This window comes from Orbicella faveolata, unplaced genomic scaffold, assembly GCF_042242905.1.
Source record: "Orbicella faveolata isolate gen_17 unplaced genomic scaffold, um_ofav_v1 contig_13, whole genome shotgun sequence".
Lineage (NCBI taxonomy): Eukaryota > Metazoa > Cnidaria > Anthozoa > Scleractinia > Merulinidae > Orbicella > Orbicella faveolata.
The window spans coordinates 11,607,501-11,621,253 of record NW_028301540.1 but is presented as its reverse complement, the minus strand read 5'-3'; the positions used below and the strand labels follow the sequence as shown (position 1 = coordinate 11,621,253).

The window sequence follows — 13,753 nt, the reverse complement described above, 5'->3', positions numbered from 1 at the left end:
ATGGACGTTATGCGTAGAACTGCAACTCAAACCAGGCGGGAATGAGATTGGGGCTAGGCTCGAGTTCCAGCCGTTTTGTGAGCCCGCGTTCCTTGTCTCACACCACGTTGGGAGGAGGATAAACAACCGGACTCTCAAAATGGCTGGAAATTGAGCCTAGATTGGGGCGGGATGACGGGAAATTGCACATAGTTCATAAACTTGCTCGTAATTAGGGCCTATCATACAAGCAGAGAAGCTGCCGGAACACGTCAGTGAGATAACCAAGCCACAGTGACCTACAGCTTCACTGTGTGAAGAGCTTGACTCTGGACGTTGGGGTTCAAGCCCTTGCCATTCAGTCGTGTTCTTTATCAATGCAATTTACTCTCAACAGGTTCTCTCCAGCCAGGTGTATAAATGGAAACTGGCAAGTTTAATGTCAGGAATGGACTACCATCCCATCTAGGGTGGGTAGAAATACTCCCAGTCACTTCACTGTCCACACTCAAGGCCTTATATAAAGACACCAGATTTTCCACAGGGCAAGCCACAAACATCAAAGCTAATGTATAGATTTAGCCAAGCCTAAAGGCGGCACTCCTGGGTCAGGTTGTTCAAAGCCCGATTAAACTAACCCAGGATAAGTTGGATAAGCAAGAATTTTCATTTGAGTTTTGTGACTTTGCAGTGAGGTTTTCTGTATATTATTTGGCCTTCTGTTTTGAGTTTCAACAATCTCAAAACACACAAAACAAAAGCACTGAAAAACATTTTATACTTCGGTTAACTTTTAATCCTGGGTTAGCATTAACCGGCTTCCGAACAACAGGGCCCTGTTTACAACAAGTTAACCAGACATGAGCCCTTGATCCATTCGAAAACCAGCACTTGGTCGGCGGTCAACTTCAAAAAACCACTCGATCTTGATGAGCTCTAAACGTAAGCCCGCGATATGGTCATGTGATATGGTCAGCGGATACCTTGTTTTGACAGGTGTCAATTGACCATCACATGGATGTCCAATATCAAAGGACGTTATACATGTAAACCAAGGCTGCATGTCTCTTTCAACCTATTAGCTGGAGTATGGACGCCATCTTGGGCAACTCCATTGCCACTGCCACCGCCATCATGTGTACACACCCACGAGCAATACCACTAGCCATGATAACCATGAGAAAATCTATTTATCGGTTTCCTTTTCTTTCCTATATGGGCATGGGGCTCCGCTTACCTATAAAAAAATTCTTGATTGGGATTGGTTCTCTGTGTGCCTATTTGACATGTAATCAGCAGCAATCATGTGGGTGCCCAATTACAGGTATTCAATTACAACCATTTGTAACCGGATACATGCGCCATTCGCACGTCAATTACATGTGCTTGAATGGCTTCTTTTTCCATGTTCACTACAGTTTTTAAAAATTATAGAAAAGCACAACTGACTTTTTTGGTCAAGAGATTAGTTCTCATAAGACATTTTCAATTTCAAATTATGTTACATTTAGATACAATTAATTAGTAATAGGACCTTGTGTTGTACAATTCAGGGAGTAATCATGCTCGTAATTTAAAATCAGCCTCGTGCTTCATGCTCGTCTGATTTTAAAATTACTCGCACAATTACTCTCTGAATTGTACTCCACTCAGCCCAATTACTAAATTACTGATTACCAGTAAAAGAAGCAACACATTCTTGAGAATAATCATGTACAGTTTGTCTTAGTAAGATGTGTATATCAGTGCATCCTTTCTTAGCTAAGTCCAGAACTTTTTCCAAGTTGTCAACATGTAGTCTGGAATCCATCTGAAACATGACAATTTTGCCAGATTTTGGTAAAACAGCCAGACTGAGCTGTGGTCCTCCAAAGCTCTCCTCCAAATAGTTGATATCCATTAATGGCTTATCGTTGATGAAACCCACAGTGCAAGCACTGACATAGTCCTTCATTGGAATTCCAGCATCAATAAGAGCTAACGTAGCGGCATTAATACAGGCACTCTGGTTAGAACCATCAGCTTGGAGAATCTGTAAAGAGAAACGCACATTTCAGAAACGTTACCATGGATCACTGACAGACATTGCACAAGTGAGTATATGAAGCTCGTCTGTCCGTACCATGTTTATAATCTGGAGGAGGCTGACGAAGTGGGAGGCAAGGCTATGTTTTCTCCAGTAATTACCAAAAATCACGGGGGAAGAAAGATAGGAATACAGGAAAATAATAGTATAAGTAATGATAATGATAATGATAATGATAATGATAATGACAACAATAATGATAATGATAAATAAAATAAAATAAAGAAAAAAGAATCACATAAATGTGGTTTTGTGAAAATCTTACTGTGAGGACACTCGGATGATGAACACCTGATGTTGTTTAACAAGTGCATTTCCTGATGGTTATCCAATAAGGCCAAAATGGACTTTTTATAGAGTCAAAATGATTAGCATGACCTGGATAACCATTACAAAAATGCATAAAACCCATAAGCTTATATTAAGCCTTGCGAAAGAGTATCCTGTGACGTCAATATCAGTACCATTATTATGATAACTGCAGAAATTCTCACGCACTCTTTAGCTAGACAGACACACGAATTTATAATTTATGCGATGCGTCAACAAGCAAGAATGGACAAATTGACAACTTGTTATGGTAAAAAACAAATTGATGTCAGTTTTTCATGTGTCTGTCCTGTTATTACAATGAATTTCATCATAACATTGTCAAAGTAGCTGCAGATCCACTCGGCTATTGCCTTGTGGATCCACAACTACTTTGACAATGTTATAACGAAATTCACGATCAATAGCAGGACAGACGCATGAAAAACTGACGTCAATTTGTTAAATAAATCCACCCCTTCCCACTTGGGACCAATTGGCTCGAGGATGCCAGGAAGGATTGACGAAAGATGGCGATGTCTAAATATGAGCTGATATGCGTGGGATGGGGTGGACGACAACTAAACTATCGAAATTACCTGTACATAAATGTCAATCTGCGATCGAGGATAAAGTTGTGTCAGAATCGCTGCTTCAAATGTCCTTCGTATGAGCATGGATGTCTCTGTTGATCTCCGGTCCCCTTTCGGTCTCTTCTTTCGTTCACCCGTGCTGAATGTCGCCATGCTAAACTGACAGTTCAGCAGCACTCGATCGTGAAGGATCTTCGCCTTATTCGTGACCTCATGAGGGCCGTAAACTGTCGCCAACGCTTTAGTGTTTCCCATTTCGATGTAAGCAGAACCATCAGCTTGTTTGAAAACTCCCATTCTACAGACAATCTTCCGAAGTTCGTGCGGTCTTCGGCCATCGAGACGCAGCCCTTCGGGTGAAAGGATCTCTAAACCAGCCATTATTCGCTGATGATCGTCACGATAGAGATTTTTACAGACGTTAAAACTTACAGCAAACTTCAGAGTATCTGATGTTCGTCCAAACCATGCTTTTGTAGGAATCGCACCCAGTCCCTCCAGAAGATCCCGTCCACTATTGTGTTCTCCAGTTTTCCCGCGGTTGTTGTTTTCATAGTGTCGTGAAGTGTTGTGTAGATTTAGTCCATTGTGAAGTGTAGATTCATGCATTCTTTGGCATTACGACTTGGACTGAAAACGGTGGAAAGAAGCTCGTTGAAATTCTTTCGTTTTTCCAGCCGTGGACTCTCAGGTGAGCTTAAAATGGCACTCCGGTTTGTCACGACATCTCGGTTTGTTTAGCTTCGATTCATTTTCATCGACGCAATGTTTGGTGTGATCCTTGATAGAAATATGGCTGATTCTCTTGGATCTTTTAGCAAATCTAACCAATGTATTATAGAGTTATTACAGAAATGTCAAGCGCCTTCCATCGGAAAACTGTACATTGCTGGGCTGCTGGAGGCCGTTCCATTTGCCGCGAAAAAGAAACAGAGTTTATTTAAGCTTAAGCTTGTAAAGGTTTAAGCTTAAAAATATCCTTCCTTTTATGATGAATGCACCTAAATGCTAAACGAATTTAAAAGTAACCCTGTACTTGATTATAAGTGCCGGGCGGTTCAGTTAAGTTGTTCATTTAACATGTTCGTTACACAGGCAGCCATACTGGATGAGGGAAGTTGGGGGTGGGGTGGGGTGGGTGGTGGGGGTTGACAGTTTTGAAAAATTGCGCATCCGCTTGCCATTTTGTAGAGCATGGTATAATAATAAAAGTTTAGCTCATATACCATAGTGGTTAAGCTAATGTAAACTCTTGAATTGAACTATACAATGATCTAGTTTCTAATAAGGAAGCTAAAACTAGGGTGGAGAGATGAGGTCTGATAGTGGGCTAACACTCAAACTGTTAGCTTTGCAGGCTTATTTTTGATTGTTAAGCTCAATATCAAGCTCAAGCTCACTATGATCGATAAATGACAGAGGTTCACTTGCCTGCTGATGAAGAGCAACAGTTTCTTGAGAAATTAAATAAAAGTGTACATGTAAATATTTACAAATAGTGACCCTAGCGACCTTGTACCTTGAGTTTTTGTTCCTTACTGTGCATGGTGGCTTGACGAATGAGTGATTCTTGAAAGTTCCATTACAAGCTCGATTTTGATTGGTTTTAAAAATAATGGAAAAGAGCGGAAGCAGCACACCAGCATCTTGATTCAGCCATGTGTTTTTCAGCTTGACATGCGCAATTCAACTGGAAATTCAAATACTTTCAGACTTCAAATAAGAACTTTCCAGGGTTGCTTGTTTCCCAGCTCCTGGTCAAAGGGAACAAAGAGGCTGGTACGAGGGTGTGACTCTTAAGCAATTATGCTTGAACCCAGGCCATAAGATCCAGAGTCCAGCAATATACTTATCATGAGACCAATATGTACTCCTCTCCCTTGAAAAAGCATGATTGTAAGCTCAAACCTCTGACCTTTATGTATGTTTCATGGTGATGATTACAATTGTTATAATATAATAATTGTACTTAATTTCCTTTTGTTTGTAAATTTAGTGTCGTCAATGAATGGAAACAAAGAAAAGACTTTTCAGCTGCAAGACAAACTCCCAAGTCTTCCAGTTCCATCATTAGCACAGACTTGTGAAAAATATTTAGACTCAGGTACAGATATCCATGAGTAATCAGTGTATATATGAAATTGAAGGAAACCTGAAAATAGTAGTTTTCTAAGATAGAAAAACACCAGAAGGAGATAACGATAAGCCATAAAGGAACAAGGATGGTTAAGGATGGCATAAATTAACATGGATTATCATTTACAAATGACAACCTTGAAAGATTTCGCCTAAACTTTTGAAGATGCGCAAACCGTAATGTAGCTCCTTTAAGTGCCTAGTATTTGTAGTATGAAGTCAGATAAGGTATTTTGCAAAATTCAACCACATTTTTCAACGGACTGTAGGTGTGTTATGATTTCAAAACTGAACCTGAACTGTGCAAAAACAAATGCATGGTGACTACATCTGCTGACTTACCAGAGGTAACCAATGGAAATTATAAGTGAAAATTACTCTGACTAATTTAGTGGCAAAATTGTCTAAAATATTGATTAATGACTACTTATTAGAGAAATGACCAAGATATAAAAAAAGATTCTTCTTTATATTATATAGAACTTACTGGTATTGTTTTGAGAGGACAAACCTACACCTAATAATTTCCAGATGTACAGCAACTAGCAAGCAATCTGGCGTTTACACATTCTTGAAGACTTGCTGACAGAGGAATCAGAGGAAGATGAATTTGGCCACATTATTCATCTAAAAACCAAATTTATACTTCTAGGATGATTTATCCATCTTAGGCAGATGAACTATAGTTGTACCTGTCTTTGTCTTAGACAGATAATTTGTCTCAATATAAATTCAGCCAGTTTGTAATAGGAACAAAATTTGTGAGAGTCAATTCACCACTCCTTCTAATTCCTGGCTGAGTGTCATCACATGCTATAAATTGACACATTTATAATAATTTGTTTATTTATTTATCTATTTATTTGTTTATTTATTTATTTATTTGTCTATTTATTAATTTTTTTATAGTCAAGCCTCACCTGACAAGAGAAGAGTTTCTTCAAACCCAGTTTTTGGTGAATGAATTTGCTAGTGGGGTTGGTAAAGATCTTCACAGGAAGCTTGAGAAGAGGGCCAAGAGTATGCGGAATTGGGTATAATTATTAATTATTATTATTATTATTTTTCTTTTTTTGGGGGGGGGGGATAGGGGTATTTGGTATTACGCATAAAAATAAACTCAAAATTGTCAGACGTGTACAAGTTCACAGATTACGCGTACCTTTATGTCATTGATGTTTAATACAAAACAGAGTCACATCATTATCAAAGTGTCGACCGGTTGTCTGGGACAAGTAGATTTTCCTTCTTGGCAAGTAAATTTTCATTCTTACTTGCCCAATGGGCAAGGGATCAGGCAAGCTGTCTGTCCACTAAATCATTAAAAGAATGAACTAGGTCTTGCACGGGGCAAGCAAAATTTGAGAGCTGCTTGAATTGTCCCAAGGGCAAGCTGGAATTCAGGTATTTTTTAGCCCTGATGATTCAGAGTTGATAAATACTACAAATTGTAACTTGACCTTCATTCATGAATTTATAAATATATTTATTAACATTATTGTTTGGTTACTATCAAGCTTGAGCCATGGTGGGAAGATTTGGCTTATCTGACACCACGATACCCTTCTGCCCCGTTGATCAACGTTGCAGGGCCCCTTCCCATTACAGACATGTGGCCAGTACAGAATGGAACCCAAATCAAGAGGGCAGCTGTCTTCACTCATGCATACCTTTTAATTTGGCAGAGGCTATATAGGTATGTACTACATGTATACCATAATATATTTTATTATATAGACACAGGTGTTTTACTGCACTCGTAAAATTCATATGAAACCACATCCAGGACTCGGGTGGCATATTTTCCACATCATCACTAGCGAAGATATCAATGATTTCACTGATATCAAGTTTGTCTCTTAAATTGTACTTAAATTTGTTGGTGTTAATGATCAAGACATCTTTGGGTCTTCCTCGAAAGTCTGCAGCAATCTTCAAAAATTTTCGAAAAATGTTTGGCAATGTTCGTGTGACCTGTGGACAAGTTTTGAAGAATTTTCGGAAATCTTCGGAAAGTTGTCGGAAATCTTTGGAAAAGCATCAAAAATGCCATCATCAGCATGTTTATATAATAAAAAGAGCATTACACATTAGCTCAAATTTATGAATTTTATGTTCTCATGGCAAGAACAATATCTCACGAGTGAGCACAGCTCACTCGTGAGATATTGTTCTTGCCACGAGAACATAAAATTCATATCTTCTCGCCACCATGTAATATCCTCTATATATATATCGCTGAACTGGTCCACGATGAAATGGAGGATTCTATTCTTATTGGTTCCCTTACCAGTCTGAATTTTGCTGTGTACAGACCACTATGATTAGTGTGGCAACGATACACCGATGCAGCGGTGAATCACAATATTTTTTGTCATGATATGAATATCGATATTATGACAAGATATCGTTATATTATGATATGATGTTGCAAATCTTAATTCCTGAAAAAGAAAAGGATTCTATCCTCTGTTCAACCCAGGTTTTGGTCAACCCTGATGGAAGCTTTTCGGCAACAGTGACTCTCGCTGATGCTTTCATGTCCTTTGCGACCCACCTGTGAACATTGTTGTTTGCTTTCTTCAAATTTAGGGGAGAAATACCCATTGACAGAATGGGCCCAACTCCACTATGTATGTTTCAATTTTCTCGACTCTTCTCATGTTGCAAAATTCCTGGAAAAGAAAAGGACTCCCTGAGAACTAGCTTTGTTACAGGTATAAAATATGTTTCAATGCATCCAGCTATTTTCTTGATATTAAAATAATAATAGCAATAAATTAATAGTGATAAAATTTATTAATATTTTAATAGGAGACCTCCAATCACCTAGAGGTGGTTTTCAGGAGGGTCCTATCTCTAAAAAATAACTGATAAAGATAAATAATTTGGCAAATTATGTATAAAATTGTACAGCATTAAGTACATTCTTTGCTACAGTAATTTCTCTCTCCCATCCCTGACTGCTGAAAAATGTGAGGCTTAAAGGTTTTGATCTGCATGTACCCTTGTTCAATTATCTAAAAAAGAGCTACTTTTTGCTCCAGCTCCTCCCCTTGTTTTTAATACCTCTGGTTCAGTCAATTGTTTGTTGACCTTGTAGGAGAGCATCTCCATGTCCATGTATACAACACACAAATATTCACTTACTAGTTCAGATATGAACTATGATCTACCCCAACTCTATTTGATACATTTCTGAACTGGACATTTCCAAATATTTAATTTTTTTTTGTCATGATCTTGTCAATTTTGTCATTAGCCCCTCATAGCTCACCACGTCACATCATTGTGCAAACACGAGGAAGGATTTTTAGCTGCACAGTACTGGATGAAAATATGGAACCACTGACACCTCCTGAAATTGAACGGTAAATAAAAAAAATTAGTGTTTCAATCATTAGTTTTTATTTCAGGCTTCAAGATTTATGGGATGATATAATTTCAAATTTTATTATTATATATATTTTTTTACATTATTAAATCCTTAAATTTAATTTTACATTATTTTGTTTTCATCTACATTGGTAATAATTATTATGTACAGAATGTAGTTAACAGTTAAAATACAAAACAACAGCAACAACAACAACAACAACAAAACACAGAAGAGGACACCAAAAGAAAAAATTACAACTTACAATAACAAGTACAAGCATTGTTTTCAGCTAACTGTCTTTCATTTTAACAGGCAGCTACAAGAGATACAGTCCATAGCAAATTCACCAGGGATAGGGATTGGCAGTTTAACTGGAGAGAGACGGGATACCTGGCATGAGGTAGGAAAACCTAATTGAATTACAATAATTAGTAAAACTAGTTTGACTGAGGAAAGTGGGATATCTTGGTGGCAAAAAATTAAACAATACTTTTAAGATATTATTAATTTCAAGTAAAAATTGCAAGTAAAGCTAGTGAATTGTTGAAAATTATTAGATTTATGTCTACTGCCTGAATTGTTTGCCTCCGATCTAGTGATTCAAGCAGGAAGGGAATAGATGATATGTAAAACACGACTTTATGTTCCATTGAATTTGCTTTAATTTTGCGGAGTTCATAAATTACATGTAGGTATCAACACATATCAGGAGAATATATAATTGTAATATTTCACCTGAACCTAATATTTTAAGTTTTCTCTATTCACCCTGTCATCCCTTATTTTGTCTTAACCATGATTAATAAATATTAAAATAAAGGTAATTATTATCCAAACCATGCTGGATTTGAGGTTTACAACAGCGACATTTATTTGTTAATATTTTTTCTGTCATGTCATTCATTCACAGCTGCGAGAAAGATTGATAAGTTTGGACAGAAATAACCAAAAGAATCTTGATGTCATTGAAACAAGTTTGTTTGCCTTGGTTCTTGATGAAAATGTTCCTGAGACAGAAATTGAGGTTAGGATTACAAATTATTATTATGATAATGGATTCCAAACTAAGGGTTGTAGAGCGGATTTCAATTGAGCGTCATAAAACCAAAGCTAAACCAATTACTTACCAATTAGACTACTCTGCTAATCTCAAACAGTAGTAAACCCTAAAACCAAAACCAAAGTAACATCAACAGAGTACTTTCAGCACTCAATAAAAAAATCAAGTGCTCTACAGGATCAATTATACAGGTATATTATTTTTTATTTAGGACAAGTTTGCGTTGTTTGATTTTGGTTGTAGCAAGAGTACTCAAGGAACTCCTGCCGAGATTAGGGATAGGAATAGTCTGACATCACCTATAATTGTATACAGGTTGATATCACCTATTAGCAATCAAGGATGAGAGGCAGACAGGTCTTGGTCCCCCTCCCCCCCCCCCCCTCCTCCACCCATTTTTTAACTCCTCTGCATCTGCTACTGAGAATATCCACAGCAAAAATTACTGACAATTTTTTAAAGCCTCAGTAATACTCCACCTTACTTTGTGAGAGAAATTCTAATTAACCGAAACCCCCTCAAAAATGGCTAACATAAAACATGATGTCGTACATGACACATAACAACATGTTACAACAAATTCCCATGCCTCTCACTCCCCCCCTGCCTCCCGCCCCACCTTCGTAGAAAAAGACTGATAAAAGCCAATCAATTTCACCACTCTTCGCACCACCTATATATAGAGACTGGAAAAATTCTTCTACATGAGTGATGTTTCTTTTTCCTTGACAGGTCTGTAAGCATGCTATACATGGTGATTCTAAAAATCGTTGGTTTGACAAGGCTGTAAGTGTGCTGGTCTTTAAATCTGGAAGACTGGCATCTCAGTGCGATGTAAGTGTTTTAACGAGAAAATTTAATCAGCATAATACTTTAAAACATAAAAATGCTTCAGTCTCTAAAGTTCACTGATAAACCCTGTATTTTCAAAAACACAATTTGCAATTTACCTTGGACCTAGACAACCAGTTGAAACCAGCTTTTTCCACCTTGATTATCTTGAGGGTTCCACTTTCTCAAACCAAACCTTGTTCTTCTATAGGGCAAAGGTTACCAAGTAGTGACTCTTTTTTCCTACATACTTTTTCATAGTACAGTGTAACTGCCATGTAATCTTGCAATATACAACTGATTTCATCATACTCTTACCTGTTGTGTGGAGGCACGGTGGCCTCATGGTTAATGTTCTCATCTCCAGATCGAGCGGTCCAGGTGCGAGCCCTGGCCGGGGGCATTCGATGCTGTGTTCTTGGGCAAGACTTTACTCTCACAGTACCTCTCTCTGTCCAGGTGTATAATTGGGTACCAGCAAATTTAATGCATCCCATCCAGGGGTGAGTAGAAATACACCTAGTCGCTTCATGCTACAGAAACCGGGATAAGCTCCGCCCTGGCTGGTCACTTGGCAGGTATACAGACTTTACCTTTCATGTTGCGACATCCATCTGAGGCCATGACCATTCTTTTGATGATTGACAAGGCATGCTCACAGCCAAGGGTTCCACTGGTACTCACTTTTGCCTTGGTACTCACGCCTTTGCCTTGAAACAAAATTCTGAATTCCCCAACCCTGTGGAGTCTACATAATGTGTCCTCGATTCTTACAACTACACAGTTGTTACAGACGGCAACAAAAACCGTTCATTGCATGACTTTCATTAGACTACGAGTAGTCCTTCTTTCGCTTAGTCCGTCGAGCGAAGACCGTTTAACAAATTGACGTCAGTTTTTCATGCGTCTGTCCTGTTATTGATCATGAATTTCGTCATAACATTGTCAAAGTAGCTGTGGATCTACGAGGCAGTAGGCGAGTGGATCCGAAGACTACTTTGACAATGTTATCAAGAAATTCATTGTCAATAGCAGGACAGACGCATGAAAAACCGACGACAATTTGTTTTTTACGATAACAAATTGTCAAATTGTTTGCTCTCGCTCGTTGACCCGTCCTATAAATTATAAATTCTCGTGCCTGTCCTCTTCTTGACAATGAAATATAGCCAATTAGCGCGCGAGAATTTCTCCAGTTATCGTAAAAAATAAACCGCGAGGAAAAAATGGCCACTTTCGCGCGCTTCTCGCCCCCAGGATTTCTACAGCTACTTTGACAATGTTATGACGAAATTCATGATCAATAACAGGACAGACGCATGAAAAACTGACTTCAATTTGTTAAACGGTCTTCGCTCGACGGACTAAGCGAAAGAAGGACTATTCGTAGTCTAATGAAAGTCAAGCACTGAACGGTTTTTGTTGCCGTCGGTAACAACTGTGTAGTTGTAAGAATCGAGGACACATAATGTAGACTCTACAGGGTTGGGGAATTCAGAATTTGTTTCAAGGCAAAGGCGTGAGTACCAAGGCAAAAGTGAGTACCAGTGGATCCCTTGCCTGTGAACATGCCTTGTCAATCATCAAAAGAATGGTCATGGCCTCAAATGGATGCCGCAACAGGAAAGGTAAAGTCTGTATACATGCCAAGTGACCCGTCAGGGTGGAGCGTATCCCGGTTTCTGTAGCATGAAGCGACTAGGAGTATTTCTGCTCACCCTGGATGGGATGCATTAAATTTGCTGGTACCCAATTGTACACCTGGACGGAGAGAGGCACTGGCGTGAGAGTAAAGTCTTGCCCAAGAACACACCACGGAATATCCCCGGCCAGGGATCGAAGGATCGAGGGTCATTTTTTTTCTGGCGATTTTCTTTCACGCCACGCACGAAAGAATAAGTGAAAGAGGGACTCGTAGTCCAGACTTTCATGGTTGAACAAGTGTTTACGTGTTCTTCCGTCTTGTTTTAGCATGCTCCATTTGATGGTGTTGTAGAAATAGATTCCATTATCTTGGTTGTTAAATATCTTGAAGAAAAAGGAGGAGAGTGGCAGGTAGGTTTAATATAGACTACGTGAAGTGATGTTGAAAATGGTATACTGTTGGTTTGGATTTTAAGGCCATTTTGCACAGGCTAACTCCAGACTTATTACAACCCTTGAGTTTTCCTCACGTCTCATGTATAGTCAGCCTGCAGTAACAGGGAGAAAATACGATACAAAACAAAACGCCAAAATAAAAAAAAAATAATAAAAAAAAAAAGAAATAAGAAAAGAAAAGGAAAAAAAAATAAAGAAAAGAAATAGAACGATTTAATACTACAATATAGGAAAGCAAGCAGTGAATTACACGGAGGCAAAGTGGAATAAGATACCAACGATAATCGACCGACATTAAACTGAAAGTCTGCCGACTATCAGCCGACAGTTAACCAAAAGGCGGCCGACTGTTAGCCGACGGATCGACCACTGTGCTTCAGTTCTCATCGCATACAAGATGCGTCGGTGGTGCGTCGGCAGTGCATCGGTGGTGAGTCGGCGGTACGTCGGTGGCGATTCGGTGATGTGTCGGCAGTGCGGCGTCGATGGTGCGTCTTTAGTGCGTTGGTGGCGAGTCGGTAATGCGTCGGCAGTGTGTCGGTGGTGCGTCAGTGGTGTGTCGGTAGTGTGACGCTAGTGGTGCGTCGGCGGTGTGTCGTCGCTGATTTCCGTTTCGTGAACGGCCAATGCCATTTTTAACGGTCGATGCCATCATTGGTAACCAAGCCTTTCAGAATGGACGATGCCATATTTGCTTTAGTATAGGCCTGGACAAGGTAGAAACTGGTTTTAATTTGTTGATTGAGTAAAACGCACTCGTCAAATGCTTGATTGTTCATATTCACACTGGTTTGCTTGCGGTTAGCTTTTATTTGATGGTTGGGGCAACTCTATCATTAATATTCAAGAAAGTCACGTTCTATGATTAAATTTTGCGGAGATTTGGCGGATCAACCTGGTAGTGTAGTGGTAGAAGAGGGATGTTAGGAAACAGAGGATTCGGTTTCGATACTGGGTGGTTACTTACAAATTGTCTTTTTTCTTTAATTTCGTAGAGAAAAATTCGTTGATAACTAAAAAATTTCTAAATGTCGCGAAATTGGCATCGACCGTTTACGAAACGGACAACTGCGTCGTCGTCATTGGTGACTTGCTTTTTTTTTAAATTGACCATTGCTTTAGACGAGCAAGCTAAAACTACCTTTTTCGTGAAACATTTGATCTGTTTTGGAGAACTTTTCAATAACGATACCGAAAAAGAAATAATTTAATTTTGTCCGCCATCTTGATTCGTGTTGTCAGAGCCGAGTCTCTCCTACGACGTTATTTCGTATTTACTG

The 13,753-nt window shown here is 38.9% G+C and overlaps 2 protein-coding genes across 5 annotated transcripts in view; one reads left to right on the top strand and one right to left on the bottom strand.

Moving 5' to 3' along the window:
• Positions 1 to 396: 396 nt before the first annotated feature.
• Positions 397 to 3,448, bottom strand: LOC110062696 (exosome complex component RRP41-like). The gene is made up of 2 exons (XM_020769643.2): positions 2,974 to 3,448; positions 397 to 2,011 (listed from the first exon to the last, which is right to left on the bottom strand). Exons 1-2 carry the CDS (start codon positions 3,346 to 3,348, stop codon positions 1,646 to 1,648), a joined length of 741 nt encoding a protein of 246 aa, XP_020625302.2. The 5' UTR covers positions 3,349 to 3,448; the 3' UTR covers positions 397 to 1,645.
• LOC110062692 (peroxisomal carnitine O-octanoyltransferase-like) overlaps positions 3,438 to 13,753 on the top strand; it is a 37,286-nt gene continuing 26,970 nt past the window's right edge. For all 4 annotated transcript variants that reach the window (XM_020769640.2, XM_020769638.2, XM_020769639.2 and 1 more), the window contains exons 1-10: positions 3,438 to 3,658; positions 4,964 to 5,071; positions 6,013 to 6,137; positions 6,621 to 6,799; positions 7,696 to 7,820; positions 8,366 to 8,474; positions 8,795 to 8,882; positions 9,393 to 9,506; positions 10,275 to 10,376; positions 12,345 to 12,428. In XM_020769640.2, the coding sequence (XP_020625299.2) occupies positions 3,571 to 3,658; positions 4,964 to 5,071; positions 6,013 to 6,137; positions 6,621 to 6,799; positions 7,696 to 7,820; positions 8,366 to 8,474; positions 8,795 to 8,882; positions 9,393 to 9,506; positions 10,275 to 10,376; positions 12,345 to 12,428 (1,122 nt within the window). In that variant the 5' untranslated portion in view covers positions 3,438 to 3,570. The remainder of the gene's footprint in view (positions 3,659 to 4,963; positions 5,072 to 6,012; positions 6,138 to 6,620; positions 6,800 to 7,695; positions 7,821 to 8,365; positions 8,475 to 8,794; positions 8,883 to 9,392; positions 9,507 to 10,274; positions 10,377 to 12,344; positions 12,429 to 13,753) is intronic.

Bases quoted from the DNA above. Each gene is read 5' to 3' on its own strand.
- LOC110062696 (XM_020769643.2), bottom strand. From the start codon at position 3,348: ATGGCTGGTTTAGAGATCCTTTCACCCGAAGGGCTGCGTCTCGATGGC. The intron at 2,012-2,973 runs GTAATTTCGATA...TTCTCTTTACAG, and splicing joins AGATTGACATTTATGTACAG to ATTCTCCAAGCTGATGGTTC.